At 38.6% G+C, this 18,869-nt stretch overlaps 1 protein-coding gene across 2 annotated transcripts in view; it reads right to left on the bottom strand.

Moving 5' to 3' along the window:
- cdkal1 (CDK5 regulatory subunit associated protein 1-like 1) overlaps nt 1-18,869 on the bottom strand; it is a 611,713-nt gene that overhangs the window by 45,191 nt on the left and 547,653 nt on the right. For both annotated transcript variants that reach the window (XM_061916180.1, XM_061916181.1), the window contains one exon: nt 7,219-7,383. In XM_061916180.1, the coding sequence (XP_061772164.1) occupies nt 7,219-7,383 (165 nt within the window). The remainder of the gene's footprint in view (nt 1-7,218; nt 7,384-18,869) is intronic.

Genomic DNA, 18,869 nt, shown 5'->3' with positions numbered 1-18,869 from the left:
TGTCGTCGTGTATCTGTTGTATGTATTATTGAATCCTCCTTTGTTTAGACATCCACTTTCATCGTGCAGATTTTATTTGCTCTGTCCGCATGCAACATCTGTATGGAAGCTGCTTGGTGCGCAATCATTTCTTTCATTTTGCCGCTTCAAAATGACAGATGTGTCACTTTGTTCTAGTTTGAGCGGGTAGACATGAAAGATGATCTGCCTTTCCAATCAGTCAGTGCTATCATCGAGCAAACTACCATGCACCTATGATGCATCGCACCATCACTCCCCCCTTTTTTCTTGTGTTTGTCTTCTGCTCACTGCCAACAGCCTGTAATTTTAGACACGATTGCAAGACATGGGGTTGAAAGTGTAATCACTCACTCCTGTCACACACTTACGCATGCACGCACACGCACACACACACACGCGCACGCACACACACACTCCTCAGTGTGTGGTGGACTCACGCAGAGACTGATTGATAATAGATGGTCTTCAAATATGTATAGGCGAGCCAACAGAATGTGAACATATAAAGTATGTGTGAGTGCACAAGCATGAGATATAATTGGAGTGAATCCCATTTTGCTCCGTTGTCAGTGTGTGTGTGCAAGTGTAGATAGTGTAGAGTTTCCGAACCATTAGGTCATTTAACTATTACTGACGTACTCCGGTGCCACTGCGATGTCATGGGGGGCGACAGTGCAGGTCAAAAGGGATTCTGTTGGCTGAAGATCATTTACTTCAATAATTTGTTCAATGTCAACATGCTGTGACATGCTAAAGCGACTCTTCGCGCATCAAGATACAACACAAGTATGGCATATGTCTATCTACTTTTTAAAAAAATCTGGGTATTATCTTCGAGCCAACTCTCTCGTTTGAGTCACACATTAAAAGCGTGACTAAAACAGCCTTCTTTCATCTCCGTAATATCGCTAAAATTCGCTCCATTTTGTCCACTAAAGACGCATGCGTTTGTTACGTCTCGTCTCGATTACTGTAACGTATTATTTTCGGGTCTCCCCATGTCTAGCATTAAACGATTACAGTTGGTACAAAATACGGCTGCTAGACTTTTGACAAGAACAAGAAAGTTTGATCACATTACGCCTATACTGGCTCACCTGCACTGGATCCCTGTGCGCTTAAGATGTGACTTCAAGGTTTTATTACTTACGTATAAAATACTACACAGTCTAGCACCAGCCTATTTTGCCGATTGTATTGTACCATTTGTCCCAGCAAGAAATCTGCGTTCAAAGGACATCGGCTTATTAGTGATTCTTAAAGCCCAAAAAAAGTCTGCGGGCTATAGAGCGTTTTCCATTCGGGCTCCAGTACTCTGGAATGCCCTCCCGATAACAGTTCGAGATGCTACCTCAGTAGAAGCATTTAAGTCTCACCTTAAAACTCATTTGTATACTCTAGCCTTTAAATAGACCTCCTTTTTAGACCAGTTGATCTGCCGCTTCTTTTTTTTTTCTCCTCTGTCTCCCCCTCCCTTGTGGAGGGGGTCCGGTCCGATGGCCATGGATGAAGTACTGGCTGTCCAGAGTCGGGACCCAGGATGGACCGCTCGTCGGGACCTAGGATGGACCGCTCGCCTGTATCGGTTGGGGACATCTCTACGCTGCTGATCCGACTCCGCTTGGGATGTTTTTTTGTGGACGGGACTCTCGCTGCTGTCTTGGATATGCTTTGAACTGAACTCTTGCGGCTGTGTTGGATCCACTATGGATTGAACTTTCATTGTCACCGACGTCCCACTGGGTGTGAGTTTTCCTTGCCCGTATGTGGGTTTTTCCGAGGATGTCGTAGTCGTAGTCGTTTGTACAGTCCTTTGAGACATTTGTGATTTAGGGCTATATAAATAAACATTGATTGATGATATTAAAAAATCACAATTATAATTACAATATTTTGATGACTATATAATTTCAGACGTTAAAGTTAAAGTAGCAATGATTGTCACACACACACTATGTGTGGTGAAATTTGTCCTCTGCATTTGACCCGTCCCCTTGATCACCCCCTGGGAAATGAGAGGAGCAGTGGGCAGCAGCGGTGCCGCGCCCGGGAATCATTTAGGGTGATTCACCCCCCAATTCCAACTCTTGATGCTGAGTGCCAAGCAGGGAGGCAATGGGTCCCATTTTTTTATAGTCTTTGGTATGACTCGGCCGGGGTTTGAACTCACACCCCACCGATCTCAGGGCTGACACTCCAAACACTAGGCCACTGAGTAAGTTATTCACTACTTGTTCCGCATTGGTTTTGAAAAAATTTAATAAAAAAATAAAAAAAGACAAATTCACAAAGATGTCTGTTTTTCTCTTCATGGGCGAAGTGCTTGGATGCAGTATTATGTGCATGTACTCTTAGTCATAGTGTGTACGTTTTGTATGCATATCAAATAAATATGTTTAAGTGTAAAAGTGAACTGATATTTGAGGAATTTCTTATTGTTACTTCCATAAACATATAATCATAATTCAGAAATTATAATTATATTAATTCACATGCATAACGTGTACAACATTGACTAATATGGCGCAGTTGGGAGAGTGGCCGTGCGCAACCCGAGGGTCCCTGGTTCAATCCCCACCTAGTACAAACTCGTCACATCCGTTGTGTCCTGAGCAAGACACTTCACCCTTGCTCCTGATGGGTGCTGGTTAGCGCCTTGCATGGCAGCTCCCTCCATCAGTGTGTGAATGTGTGTGTGAATGGGTGAATGTGGAAGTAGTGTCAAAGCGCTTTGAGTACCTTGAATGTAGAAAAGCGCTATACAAGTACAACCCATTTACCATTTAATAACTGCATTTTCTACTTAGTTTCCTACTAGTTATCAAACATTTATTTAAATGCAGACTTTATACAGGAACTATACATAATTAAATACAACTATAAACTGGTATCTTAAAAACACAGTTTTTTGTCTTTTTCTTTAAATGAGTGTTGCTTAAAGTCACACACAAGGTTGATTGGAAATAAAATGCAGCCCAACTTTTCGTATTGTGTGTTTTTCAAACAAAATGTTTGCCATAATATTGCCCTGGTATTTGGATACAGTCTTGGTAATCGTACAGGCAAACAATGTGCGTAACAAACTGATTGGCCTGCATATCATTCTGCGGAATTAAGTACCCAGACAAAAAAACCCATGTGTCAGTGGCTTGGTCTATGTACTTTTTTTTATTGCTTACACCTGCAAAACAAGCCACCATGAGGGTCAAAGAAAGTTCTGAGTTCCAGCCCTTTGATAAAGAGGATGAGAAACACATTCAAGAAAGAACTGGAAACTGGTGGCATAGAGTGATGATAATTGTTCATGTATCAATTTCATTAGTAGTATATATTCACACTGTTTTCTGCACATACAACAATAAAATCTGTATTAGTAATTGTGAGTGTTTGGAAAAGATTAACTCAAATACGTTAATCTTTATTGGAAAAATTGGTTCGGTTTTTATACGAAACGGTTTTCATTGGACATGTAGGATCAGCGGAAACACTATCTACCCTGCAAAAACTGAAATCTAAGTAAGATTAAATATCTCAAATAAGGGTAATATTTGCTTATGTTCTGTCTTTTAAGATAATTCTTCTCACTAAGCAGATGTTATGTTAGAGTGTTTTGCTTGTTTTAAGGGTTTTGGTCCTAAATTATCTCAGTAAGATATCACGGCTTGTTGCTGAAATTTTATGACCTATATTGAGTAAATAACATGCTTGAAACTAAAATATCAACTGATGCAAATCTGTGTCATTGACACTCACAAGTATAAAACTACTTTTTGTTTAAGTCATAATTCATTACTTTAAATATGAAAAAAAAATCATGATGGCGAGCGCATATCATTATGTCAAGATAATGGCACTAGCATTTACTTAATTTAAGAATATTTTTCGACATATTACGCAAAAGCTCTCTTTTTTTCTACTTTTTGCAATGCACTGCAAAAAGTCAGTGTTCAAAAACAAAAACAAAACTTACAAAAGTTAGGGGTATTTTATTTGAATTAAGCAAAATTATCTGCAAACAAAACAAGAAAATTTGGCTTGTCAAGACATTCCAAAACAAGTAAAATTAGCCTCAATGAACCCCCAAACACCTTAAAATAAGTATATTCTCACTAAAAACAAGTGCACTTTTCTCGGTAGAAAAAAAATGACACCTTTTTGCTCAATATGTTGAAAAATATTCTTAGATTAAGTAAATGCTAGTGCCATTATCTTGACATAATGATATGCGCTGGCATTACATTTCTTGGAACCAGCAAACTTATACTAAAAACTAGTTTATTGTTCTTAATGGAAAGGCAACAAGGCAATAGCTTGTTACTCTCGGGGTCTCCTAGCCGCTCAGGCAAATCATATGGTCTAAAAAATGCATTTTCCCATCAATAAAATGACATCATCTTGCCAAGTGCGAGCTCCTTCAGGCAATTACTGCGCATATATACAGCCCAGCCCCCGGCCAAAATTTTTTTAATTGTAATTTTGAAGAATTTATCTCAATGTGTATGAACTCGCCAGTAAAATGTGCGGACCAAACGAGGGACTTTCGCATCTCGTGACACTGGAGCAACTTAAATCCGTCGATTGGTAAGTGTTTGTTTGGCATTAAATGTGGGTGGCGGGAAAGGCTGGATGCAAATATAGCTACAAATGAGGCATAACGATGCAATATGTATATACAGCTAGCCTAAATAGCATGTTAGCATCGATTAGCATGCCGTGCTAATCGATGCACACTCCACGTAAGTCAACTTGAATCCGTCCCTGTTCGTGTTGTTACACCCTCCGACAATACACCGACGAGGCATGATGTCTCCAAGGTACGGAAAACAGTCAAAAAAACGGAAAATAACAGAGCTGATTTGACTCGATGTTTGTAATGTGTTGAGAAAATGGCGGATTGACTACCTATGTGACGTCACGTTGTGACGTCATCGCTCCGAGAGCGAACAATAGAAAGGCGTTTAATTCGCCAAAATTCACCCATTTAGAGTTCGGAAATCGGTTTAGAAAATATATGGTCTTTTTTCTGCAACATCAAGGTATATATTGACGCTTACATAGGTCTGGTGATAATGTTCCCCTTTAAAATGTTGATGTTTAGGGCGGGCCAAGCACCAATTAAATGGATTTCAATTCATTTTAATGGACGACGATGTTTCACAGTGCAAGTTTTTCAAGGCACTTTCACGTAAATACTACAAGCAATACATCCGTATATTTTCATGTTGTGATTACTCCCGAAGAAGCTAAATAGTTTAAAGGAGAAATTTCTTCGTCAACCAAGATGTTCTGCAATCTCTGATTTCTGAAATACTTAAGAGAATGTTTGGAATATCCTCATCTCAATGTACATGTACGCATCTCAAGGCAGGTCGCACCACACTAGTATTACAAAATGTTTTCAGAAAAGTTAGAAGCGTTTGTAAAGTATTATTCCTCCACAAGCTTCATGTAAGAGTGTAAAGAATGGGCACTTAATTCTATTCAGTCACGGAACAATTTTAGTGTTTTGTGAGGATGTATGTTGAAAGAAGGTATATACAGTGGGGCAAAAAAGTATTTAGTCAGCCACCGATTGTGCAAGTTCTCCCACTTAAAATGATGACAGAGGTCTGTAATTTTCATTATAGGTACACTTCAACTGTGAGAGACAGAATGTGAAAAAAAATCCAGGAATTCACATTGTAGGAATTTTTAAGAATTTATTTGTAAATTACGGTGGAAAATAAGTATTTGGTCAACCATTCAAAGCTCTCACTGATGGAAGGAGGTTTTGGCTCAAAATCTCACGATACATGGCCCCATTCATTCTTTCCTTAACACGGATCAATCGTCCTGTCCCCTTAGCAGAAAAACAGCTCCAAAGCATGATGTTTCCACCCCCATGCTTCACAGTAGGTGTGGTGTTCTTGGGATGCAACTCAATATTCTTCTTCCTCCAAACTCGACGAGTTGAGTTCATACCAAAATGGATACATAGATGATACAGCAGAAGATTGGAAGAATGTCATGTGGTCAGATGAAACCAAAATATAACTTTTTGTTATAAACTCAACTCGTCACTTTTGGAGAAAGAAGAATACTGAGTTGCATCCCAAGAACACCATAACTACTGTGAAGCATGGGGGTGGAAACATCATGCTTTGGGGCTGTTTTTCTGCTAAGGGGACATGACGATTGATCCGTGTTAAGGAAAGAATGAATGGGGCCATGTATCGTGAGGTTTTGATTCAAAACCTCCTTCCATCATTGAGAGCTTTCAATGGTTGACCAAATACTTATTGTCCACCATAATTTACAAATAAATTCTTTAAAATTCCTACAATGTGAATTACTGGATTTTTTTTTTCACATTCTGTCTCTCACAGTTGAAGTGTACCTATGATGAAAATTACAGACCTCTGTCATCATTTTAAGTGGGAGAACTTGCACAATCAGTGGCTGACTAAATACTTTTTTGCCCCACTGTACGCGGATTAATTTACTGAAGAAGAACGCGTGTGCACTGGATGGGCTTTATACTGTAAGCGGCAACTTTAAAAGGTTTTTACCAATGAACTTTTCATCGCAGAGTGACGTATCGCTCGGCTTAACGCGCATCCCTTCTTACTCGTCCGCTCTGCCATTCACTTCTTTTTCTCTTTTGACTTGTCTTCCCTTGATCGCCCTGCCTCCTTTCTTAGCCCCCCCTTTTTTTTTCTCCCTTCCTTCTCTGGCTGTCTGGCAGTAAAGGTTGATGGAGTGTGAAATTAGAAAGTGTATCATATTCGGTTGTGTGGCTCAATGTCCTGAGCTATAAGCTACGGCTAGTCACAGTGAAAAATAACATGCACTGAAACAGATACATTAACATGGTGTTTGTGCGTGTCTATGCGAGTCTGTGCATGTGTGTGGGAACCAGTTTATCCAATCATTCCTTATCAGCTCATGACGTATTAGTGCGCTGCTGTTGTTCCAAAGTTGGACATAAACATGCACACACAATTTGTTTTGTTTGCTGACAGCGCAGGAGAACGCGTAATATAACTGCCTCAATTTACTCATAACTGCCTTTAATGCAGCAGGCTGTTTTACGAACCTGCACATTATACTGAATAAAAGTGACTGTTAAAGTTAAAACAATATGCACAGCTTGGGAGAAAAGTGCTTATGGAAGACTACAGTAGTAAAACGAAAACTAGTGTGTGTGAAAGTGTTTACCTGCATCAGTCCCGACACTTCTCCTTTTTGAAACGGTGCAGCGATGGAGGGAGTGAAAGGTTTACTGTCTTCTACTGGTCCCCCTTTCAGGAAGTGTTTTCCTGCCTCGTAGATGTCGACTTCAATCATTTTCCCCTTGAACTCCAACCTCTTGGGCACGAGTACCTGGCGAATAACAAAAAGAAGAAAAATCTATCAGTGGTTGGATGAGACTCTTTGGTGACCTCTTGCTATTAATTTCAAAAGTTAGGGGTGTAATTCACAAAATGACATTCGTACCGTGCTGGACTTGTGTATGCTTTCCCTTCCCTCTCCTGGCCCTCGCTGACTCGCTTTTACACTGAAGCATTCATGCCATGCTTGTCCAAGTACTGGAATTTATTTAACTTTTTGAAATAATTGTGGTCTTATCTTGATTTATTTATATTACTTATGGGACGCCGTGGCACGGTTGGGAGAGTGGCAACGCCTGCAACCTGGGGGTTCCTGGTTCAATCCCCACCTTCTACCAACCTTGTCACATCCATTGTGTCCTTGAGCAAGACACTTCACCCTTGCTCCTGATGGGTCGTGGTCAGCGCCTTGCATGGCAGTTCCTGCCATCAGTGTGTGAATGTGTGTGTGAATGGGTGAATGTGGAAATAGTGTCAAAGTGCTTTGAGTAACTCAAAGGTAGAAAGTGCTCCACAAATACAACCCATTTACCATTTAATTTGTGCATTGTTCTATAAGTAGGAAAAGTCAAAATCATAATTGGGAACGCATTTTGGTTTTGCGGTTAACAAAAAAAAATTCAAAGGAGAAAACGTGACGGGCATGCAAAGAACAATTTGCAGACACTGCCAGACCGCGATCGTCTACAAGTCAGGGAATAGAGACTTGGAATTCCTTTTCTTGTCATTCAAATTTGAACTTTACAGTACAGAAAAGAACAAAATTGTGTTGCATTAGCTCGTGGTAGAGCAGGATATAAAGGAGCAATAAGGTGCAGATATACAAACCCCGTTTTTGTATGAGTTGGGAAATTGTGTTAGATATAAATATAAACGGAATACAATGATTGGCAAATGATTTTCAACCCATATTCAGTTGAATATGCTACAAAGACAACATATTTAATGTTCAAACTGATAAACCTTTTTTTTTTTTTTTTTTTAAATTCATTAACTTTAAAATTTGATGACAGCAACACGTGACAAAGAAGTTGGGTATGATGGCAATATATACTGATAAAGTTGAGGAATGCTCATCAAACACTTACGTATATTGAACATCCCACAGGTGTGCAGGCTAATTGGGAACAGGTGGGTGCCATGATTGGGTCTAAAAGTAGCTTCCATGAAATGCTAAGTAATTCACAAACAAGGTTGGGGCGAGGGTCACCACTTTGTAAGCAAATTGTCGAACAGTTTTAGAACAACATTTCTCAACAAACTATTACAAGGAATTTATGGATTTTACCATCTACGGTCTGTAAAATCATTAACATGTTCAAAGAATCTGGAGAAATCACAGCACGTAGGCGATGATATTACGGACCTTTGATACCTCAGGCAGTACTGCATCAAAAACTACATCAGTGTGTAAAGGATATCACCATATGGGCAAAGGAACACTTCATAATACCACGGTCAGTAACTACAGTTGGTTGCTACATCTGTAATCGCAAGTTAAAACTCTACTATGCAAAGCCAAACCCATTTATCTACAATATCCTTAAAAGCCGCCGGCTTGGCTGGGCCTGAGCTCACCTAAGATGGACTGATGCAAAGTGGAAAGGTGTTCTGTTGTCTGACGAGTCCACATTTCCAATTATATTTGGAAACTGTGGACGTGGTGTCCTCCAGAACAAAGAGGAAAATAACCATTCGGATTGTTATAGGCGCAAAGTTCAAAAGCCAACATCTGTGATGGTATGGGGGTGTATTAGTGCCCAAAGCATGGGTAACTTACACATCTGTGGAGGCACCATTAATTCTGAATGGTCCATACAGGTTTTGGAGCAACATATGTTGACATCCAAGCAACGTTATCATGGACGCCCCTGCTTATTTCAGCAAGACAAGTGTTACAACAGCGTTTCCATATAAGTGGGGAAATTGTGTTAGATGTAAATATACACGTGATACAATGATTTGAAAATCATTTTTAACCAATATTCAATTGAATGCACTACAAAGACAAGATATTTGATGTTCACACCCATAAACTGCATTTTTTTTTTGCAAATGATAATTAACTTAGAATTTCATGGCTGCATGACGTGCCAAAGTAGTTGGGAAAGGGCATGTTCACCACTGTGTTACATCACCCTTTCTTTTAACAACACTTAATAAACGTTTGGGAACCGAGGAAACTAATTGTTGAAGCTTTGAAAGTGGAATTCTTTCCCATTCTTGTTTTATGTAGAGCTTCAGTCGTTCAACAGTCCAGGGTCCCAGCTGTCGTATTTTACGCTTCATAATGCGCCGCACATTTTCAATGGGAGAAAGGTATGGACAGCAGGCGGGCCAGGAAAGCCACGCTGTTGTAACACGTGCTGAATGTGGCTTGGCATTGTCTTGCTGAAATAAGCAGGGGCGTCAATGAAAAAGACGGCGCTTAGATGGCAGCATATGTTGTTTCAAAACCTGTATGTAACTTTCAGCATTAATGGTGCCTTCACAGATGTGTAACTTAACCATGCCTTGGGCATTAATGCACCCCCATTCCATCACAGATGCTCGCTTTTGAACTTTGCATCGATAACAGTCTGGATGGTTCGCTTCCCCTTTGGTCCGGATGACACGATGTCGAATATTTCCAAAAACAATTTGAAATGTGGACTCGTTAGACCACAGAACACTTTTCCACTTTGCATTAGTCCATCTTTGATGATCTCGGGCCCAGAGAAGCCGGCAGCGTTTCTGGATGTTGTTGATGAATGGATTTCGCTTTGTATAGTAGAGCTTTAACTTGCACTTACAGATGTAGCGACAAACTGTATATTAGTGACAGTGGTTTTCTGAAGTGTTCCTGAGCCCATGTGGTGATATCCTTTAGACATCAATGTCGGTTTTTGATACAGTGCCATGTGAGGGATCGAAGGTCATGGTCATTCAATGTTGGTTTCAGGCCATGCCGCTTACGTGGATTAATTTCTCCAGATTCTCTGAACCTTTTGATGATATTATGGACCGTAGATGTTGAAATCCCTAAATTTCTTGCAATTGCACTTTGAGAAACGTTGTTCTTAAACTGTTTGACTATTTGCTCACGCAGTTCTTAGTGCATCATTCAGGGAAAATGAGAAAACTACATAAATAACATCCTGTAAATTGATTTTGATATAATTTTATTTTATCTTGATGAATTGAAAATTAACACCAATGAGTTGACTGATGAAAATTATCACATAATTTATTCAGAAAGTATAAATAACTACAAATAAAGGCAGAATACTATTAAATGCAACATGTAAGTGTTAAAAAAACAAACAGTATGATTTGTACATTTTCAGAATGTGCTTGTTCTATTTTTAAACAAAAAAAACAATCTGAAGTTGTCTTTAGTTTTAATTTTTCTTGCTGTGATTTTACCAGTCCGTCCCACTTGGGAGTAGATTTTTCTAAATGCGGCCCCCGATCTAAAATTAGTGTGACACCCCTGGTTTAAACGTTTCCAAAGGCGACACAGAGCCAGCCGGTCTCGTCGCACACACGAAAGCTACCTGATACATTCTCAATCCATCCATGCATTTTTTTTTTACCCCTTTTCCCTCTCAATGTGGCCGTGGGGGCTGGAGCCAGCTGCATTTGGGTGGAAGGCAAGGCTGGAGAAGTCGCTACCTCAAACCGTCACACTAAAAAGATATTTGAAGCGAGTGAAGCCATAAATCAGTTTGTGTGGTATTTACATTATTAAAAGTTATTTTCTATGTTCACTTTTCTGACAAGGAGCATTTTGCAGACTCAAATAAAAATGACCACTGTCGAGGACACTGCTTCTCAGAAAGTAAAAATTTATCATTATTGTTTTACACTTTTTACATTGTTACTTATTGTTTACATCCACTGTACTTTTTTCTTTTAAATACCTGCTTCAAACATTAGTTGTTCCTGCACAATACTTTGCACTTAGAAATACATGTTTACTGTAAAAAGCATGATTAGAACATTTTAGCATCATGTTTGTGTTCAATTATAGCAAGTGTGTTTATCCTAACCATGCATGCTACTTCATTTTACTTTATTTTTAGCAAGCTTATTTTTTGGGACATATACCACAATAATATAACACAGTGGCCTGGATACCGTGATAATATCGTACAGTGAGATTTCGATACTGTTACATCCTTACACTCAACTGAGAGGTTTTTTTTTTTCAACATTTGTGGGTTACTTGAAACACTTAAAAATAAACATTAGCAAGTAATAAATATGTTACAGAAAACTCAAGCATTATGTTTGTGTTTCATTACAGTGAGTGTATTTATCCTTGACATTTCTGCCACTTCATTTTAGACACTATATCACATTTACCTTCTTTTTTTGTTGTTGTTGTCTATACTACAACAACAATCCGCTATCGTGGCCTTAATACCGTGACGATATCATACCATCAGATTTTCATATCGCTACATCCCTAATATTCATATTTACTGCTGTCGTACTTATTGCTTTCTCTAATTTTCTTTTTTGGTGGCTACTTTTTATTGAAAGTTTTTTTTCTCAGCATGCCAGTGTGCTTTTGGCAAGTTGAACTTGTCAGCCATAATATGCAAGTAGTTTGTCACTTCTCTAAAACTATGTTTGTGTATGGACACGCACTGTACGGGCATGTGCTTTTTCACGAGACAGCCGTGGGTAGTGACAGCTTGAGTTGTCTCGGCACAAATATTCTGGTACCGGTATTTTTATCATTTTCGATACTTTAGAAAATAAAGGGTACCACAAAAAGTGTCATTATTATTTTGGGGGCGGCATGGCGTAGTGGGTAGAGCGGTCGTGCCAGAAACCTGAGGGTTGCAGGTTTGCTCCCCGCCTATTGACATCCAAGTCTCTGCCGTTGTGTCCTTGGGCAGGACACTTCACCCTTGCCCCCGGTGCCGCTCACACTGGTGAATGAATGAATGGTGGTGGTCGGAGGGGCCGTAGGCGCAAACTGGCAGTCACACTTCCGTCAGTCTACCCCAGGGCAGCTGTGGCTACAGATGTAGCTTACCACCACCAGGTGTGAATGAATGATGGGTTCCCACTTCTCTGTGAGCGCTTTGAGTATCTAATAATAGAAAGGCGCGATATAAATCTAATCCATTATTATTATTATTATTATTATTGACATAGTTTTAACCCCAAAAAAATGTTATAATACATTAAAAATATGTTTCTTATTGGAATTTAAAAAATAAAATTTTGGCATGAAATAAAATAGTAAAAATACTGGAAAACATATCTTTTAGAAGTAAGTATGCAAACAGGCTACAAAGGCTCCTAGTTTGGCTGCTGATATATGCAGTAAGATATTGATTTATTTCTGATTGCATTATTTTGACAAAATGATGAGGAAAAGCAGTAGAAGATGAAGCAATTCATGGATTTTTCTTTTACTTGTTTATTTACTGTTAAAATCTGGTTACTTTTTGTTTTAACATGTTCTATCTAGAATTACGTTAAAATGTAATAAGCACTAATTCTTCTGTTGTTTGACACTTTACATTCGTTTTGGATGATACCACAAATTTGGGTATTGATTAGGGGTGTAATGGTACGTGTATTTGTATTGAACCGTTTCGGTACGGGGGTTTCGGTTCAGTTCGGAGGTGTATCTAACGAGTTCCACACGGACATATTAAGTAGCGCACCGAGGCACCACGTATTGATTTACGTGGACCCCGACTTAAACAAGTTGAAAAACTTATTGGGGTGTCACCATTTTGTGGTCAATTGTACGGAATATGTACTGTACTGTGCAATCTACTAATAAAAGTTTCAATCAATCAAAAAAAAACAACAACACACAGCATATGCTAGCAACGATTGGGCTACGATAGACTGACCATACCTCCTCTTTTCATCGGTTATGTCCTCTTTTGCGGGGCTGTCCGGGTGGAGTTTCTTAAATGCCTCAAATGTCCGGCATTTTAAGTTAGGGTTTCGTGTATTTTCAATGTACGTTCAGGGTTAAGAAGGGGTTAAAAAAAAAATTGTGTGCGCAGCAACATTCATGAGGGAGGGGCAGAGACAGAGAGAGCGAGAGTTATGATAAATGCGCATGTGTCGCCAGGCTCTGATTTTTACCCATAGATTAATCAGATTTTATTTTTTATTATCTATAGCAGGGGTGTCAAAAGTGTGCCCCAGAGGCCATTTGCGGCCCACAGCTAAAGTTTTAAAGGCCCACGGCACATTCTAAAAATACTATTAAAATAAACAAAAACATAAACAAAAGTGAAATAAAAAGTTTAAAGGCTAAATGTAATTTAGAAAAAGTTGCAACATTGACTAATAAAACAAAGCTGTTTTTTTTCTTTCAAACTGTCATTGCTCAAAACATAATATTGAATCAAAATCAATGTTATTATGAATTTTTGACCGATCCAAGTTTCCGATTACTTCATATCAAATATTCCACTAAGAAAAATATTTTTGGTGGAAGATTTAGCAAATTTGTTGAATAAATAACCCAAAAATTTATATTTTGTTATTTTCTTACTGTACCGAAAATGAACCGAACCGAGGTACGTACCGAACAGAAATGTTTGTGTACCGTTACACCCCTAGTATCGATTCAATACCAAATAGTTACAGGATCATACATTGGTCAAAATTAAAGTTCTCCTGTGTCCAGGGATGTATTTCCTGTGTTCATAAGCTTTAAAAAAATTAAAAAAGATTTTGTGATAAAAAAAAATTGACGTAGCAGTTGTAGTATCGACTAGATACGGCTATTGTACTTGGTATCATTACATTCGATATTTGCATAGATCCACCCATTTGTTTACATTCAGGAGCGCAAGCTTGCTGTTAGCTATTGTATCCTCCTATGGTGTGTAGTGAAGCACGTTTAGCTATTTCTTGTACTGCGGAGATGATACTTGCAAAAAACTTAGTTTATGGAGGCGAGGATTAGTTATTTAGAAGTAGCTAAAACACTAGAGAGAGATGTTAGACGCTAGCTAGATGTTTTAAAATGCAGTTTGCAGAGCGGAGCTTCATCGTTTGTCGCTTCACATACTTTATCGTTTTGAAGTCAAATACGTCTATTCTCCCTCTTTTGTCTTCAAACTGCTTCTGCTTGTAAGTGCTGTGTGTGTGTTGACTAACATGCTTGTATGCCAGTATTGTCACCTCGGCACGCCTCATGTCAAAAGTTGTACCTTTTGGAATATGGGATCTACTATTTAAATTTATTTGAACAATTAAATGAACATAAAATAGATTTATTTTATCTTTGTGGAAAATATTGGACAACATGTGTTGTCAAGCTTATGAGATGCAATGAACGTGTAGGTCAAATTTTATTTATTTATTTATTTTTATTATTATTTTTTTTTTTTTATAAATGGCTGTGATGATAATGTCAATGAGGGATTTCTAATCACTGCTATGTTGGAATTTGTATTAATATTGATACTGTTGTTGATATTAATCATTTTTGTTTGACTACTTTCAGATTTTTTTGTGTCACGTTTGTGTGTCCTCTCAATTACTCGTTGATTGCTATTCTGAATGTTGTTGGGCTGGGTTTGGTTTTGGAATTGCATTTGTATTTTTCTGATCTGGTCTTATTGTGTATAATGTTGTTGAATTGATTGATCAAAATAAAAAAAGGCACATTAATACCTTTTTTTATTCATTTGCACCGCTGTACTTACCGGTACACCGTACAACCCGTACAACTAATGGTTATATATTTAATTATTATTAATACGTTGTCATATTTTTTTGGTTTAAATAATTAGCATTTTGCAAACATCAAATCTCAATAATTCTTTCAAGATTGAGAGTTCTACCCTTCTATAGTGGGATGATTATGTGATGATCCATACCAAGCTGTGGGCCGTCCGACCATTATGCAGAAGAATGACAGAAGTGTAATGATGGAGGAGAAGAGTTCCTGCAGCATTAAGCTTGGCTCAGTACTAATCTGTCAGTCTTTATCCGGCGGCTTGAATATGATAGGACAGGGAGAAGAGGTCAAAGCAGGCCTGGGCAATTATTTTGACTCAGGGGCCACATTGTGGGAAAAAATGTGTCTGGGGCCGGTATATCTATTTTTAAGAACACTAATGCAAAACCTCACAATAATGTCTGATTGAATGCTAAAAACGTTATGACAGACCGCCTTAAAAAAACGTAATGGAATTTTTAACTTTTCTATGAACGATAAAACACTGAATATTGACAAAATATGAATGTCACACCCCCTTTCGATCCACATAATGTATTGATCCCCCCAGGGATCAATAAATTACTTTATTTCATTTTTTATTCTATTCTATATATCACTAAGCCAGTGGTTCTCAACCTTTTTTCAGTGATGTACCCCCTGTGAACATTGTTTTAATTCAAGTAACCCCTAATCAGAGCAAAGTATTTTTGGTTGGAAAAAAGAGATAAAGAAGTAAAATACAGCACTATGATTTATTAAATTGTATAACAGTGCAAAATATTGCTCATTTGTAGTGGTCTCTCTTGAACTATTTAGAAAAAAATATATAAAAATAACTATAAACTTGTTGAAAAATAAACAAGTGATTCAATTATAAATAATGATTTCTACACAAATAAGTAATCATCAACATAAAGTGCCCTCTTTGGGGATTGTAATAATTATCTTTAACATCAATATTTAAAAAATCTAGGTGTCAACAATGAATTTTGCATTGTTGTAATTTTTTTCACAGTTTATGAACTTATTCATATTTTGTTAAAGTATTATTCAATGAAAATATTTATAAAGGATTTTTGAATTGTTGCTATTTTTAGAATATTTAAAAAAAATCTCACGTACCCCTTGGCATACCTTCAAGTACCCCCAGGGGTACGTGTACCCCCATTTGAGAACCACTGCACTAAGCCTTAGAACTTTGTTGTGAAAATCTCCTTCCGCTTCTGTGGAAACGCTTCCCGCCCACACTGCTTGGTGCCTTGTCTGCGCTGCTGTGACGTAGATGACCATAGTAACCAATTAGATGACCATAGTGACTAATTAGATTACCATAGTAACTGGTATACCATCCATAGGCGCAGATTCCAACCATTGAAATACTTTTCTATAGTTGAAGACTTACGGTCATTAGAAAACATCACTGCACATCATAATGGCAGCTACACGTTCCATCTTAAAGATTTAAAAAAGAATACTTGGGAATGTCCGGCGGGCCAGATTGAAAAGCTCAACGGGCCGCATGTGGCCCCCGGGCCTTAATTTAGGTCGGAGTTTGGATGGAATAAATTTAAAGGCCTACTTAAATTAGATTTTCTTATTTAAACAGGGATAGCGGGTCCATTCTATGTGTCATACTTGATCATTTCGCGATATTGCCATATTTTTGCTGAAAGGATTTAGTAGAGAACATTGACGATAAAGTTCGCAACTTTTGGTCGCTAACAGAAACGCAGACGATGACGTCACCCGTTGAGGGCTCCTCACATCTTCACATTGTTTTTAATAGGAGCCTCCAACAAAAAGAGCTATTCGGACCGAGAAAACGACAATTTCCATATTAATTTGAGCGAGGATAAAATATTCGTGTTTGAGGATATTGATAGCGACGGACTAGAAAAAATTAAAATAAAAAATCAAGTTAAAAAAAAATGCCCAGATCCGGGCCAGGGTAACTACCTTCAGCCAGCGCCACACCTCTCTAATCAACACACCTGCTGCTTGACACGCTGGATGTGTGTGTGTGTGTGTGTGTGTGTGTGTGTGTGGGTGGGGGGGGGTCTGTGAAACAGGTAGGTGATAGCATGTGTGTAGGTGAGGGTCATGTGAGGTGCATTAAAGTGTGATTAAAAGATGAAAGTGCTTGGAAGGAAGCCTCCACCCACCCTGCCTCCTCCTCGCACCCTTACTCCTTGCACACACATTGTGGCGGCTGCCCCTATTATAAGAGTCACGTTAGCTATCTGATGGTGTAAAAGTAAGAGCAAGTGATTTGTTCACTTTCCTTACTTTCCTTCCCCAGCACGACACTCCCACACTTGTTTGACTTCCGTTTCATTTGCTCCCATCATGCCACTCGTCTGACTTTCGACCTCATTTTTCTTGCTACTTTCCTCAATGTGCTCGCTCCTCAGAGGTCAACAGTCATGTGGTTTCATTTTTGGATCCCACTGACGGATTCATCAGTAGCTAATGTGCTGTTAACTTGAAAGCTCAAACACAATCCAGTCCAGTGAGCTGCTTAACGGCTGCACAAGTGGACAAATAAATTAATCTCTTAATTTAAACGATAAATCAGGGGTGTCGAACATATGGCCCGGGGGCTGGATCAGGCACGCGAACAAGTTTTATCCGGCCCGCGAGATGATTTTGGTAAGTATACAAATTAGTTGAAAGGTTTTAATGAAAAACTGCTCTTCGAAATGTGTCCACTGGATGTCACAATAGCAATTACTTGTATCCCTTCCATACCCTATGTTCCCGGTTAAGATAGAGGACTGGGGACAGATTATCTGGGCGCACATAAATATGCTGTAATATGCCCTTCTAACTTCATGTGTGATTCATTAAATGAGTCCAAATTCACAGGTTTTTTAGTAGATGATGCTACATATGTACAGAACACATGATGTTAGTACATAAGTTGAAGAAAATTAGTAAATTATATTCATAACATCCTGTAATTTGGTTTTGATATTACTACATATTACATATTCTGATAGATTAAGATTTTACACCAATGAGAGCATTTTAAAATCCCGCCAGAGTCACACCTATTTGACTGATGAATATGATCACATCATTTATTCAGAAATTATAAATCATTACAAATGAAGATAGACTACTATGAACAGCAACATGTAAGTGTAAAAAACCCAAAAACATTACAATGTGTATGTTTTCAGATTGTGATTGTGCTTGTTCTATTTTTAAACAAAAAAAAAAATCTGAAGTTGTCTTAATTTTTAAGTTTTCATGACATGATTTTACCAGTCCGGCCCACTTGGGAATAGATTTTCCTCCATGTGGCCCCAGAGCTAAAATGAGTTTGACACTCCTGCAATAAAGGCAATTTGTGTATTGGTTTGGCAAAGCATAGGCCTCACTCTCTAATTATTTTAAACTTCTGGCGTATATTGTGCTTTTCTCAACTTAAACTAAAAGCTACGAAATGCCAAAAAAATATTGTATTATGCTGACAACATTGGCACTTATTCCATAGTTGGGTTCCCTCCAGGTACTCCGGCTTCCTCCCACTTCCAAACACATGCACCTGGGGATAGGTTGATTGGCAACACTAAATTGGCCCTAATGTGTGAATGTGAGTGTGAATGTTGTCTGTTTATCTGTGATGAGGTGGCGACTTGTCCAGGGTGTACCCCGCCCTCTGCCCGAATGCAGCAGAGATAGGCTCCAGCATCCCCCGTGACCCAAAAAGGGACAAGCAGTAGAAAATGGATGGATGGATGGATGGATGACAACATTGGCACTTATTTCATAGT

Source organism: Nerophis ophidion, linkage group LG11, assembly GCF_033978795.1.
Source record: "Nerophis ophidion isolate RoL-2023_Sa linkage group LG11, RoL_Noph_v1.0, whole genome shotgun sequence".
In the NCBI taxonomy this organism is placed as follows: domain Eukaryota; kingdom Metazoa; phylum Chordata; class Actinopteri; order Syngnathiformes; family Syngnathidae; genus Nerophis; species Nerophis ophidion.
This window is presented reverse-complemented; position numbering and strand designations above follow the sequence as displayed.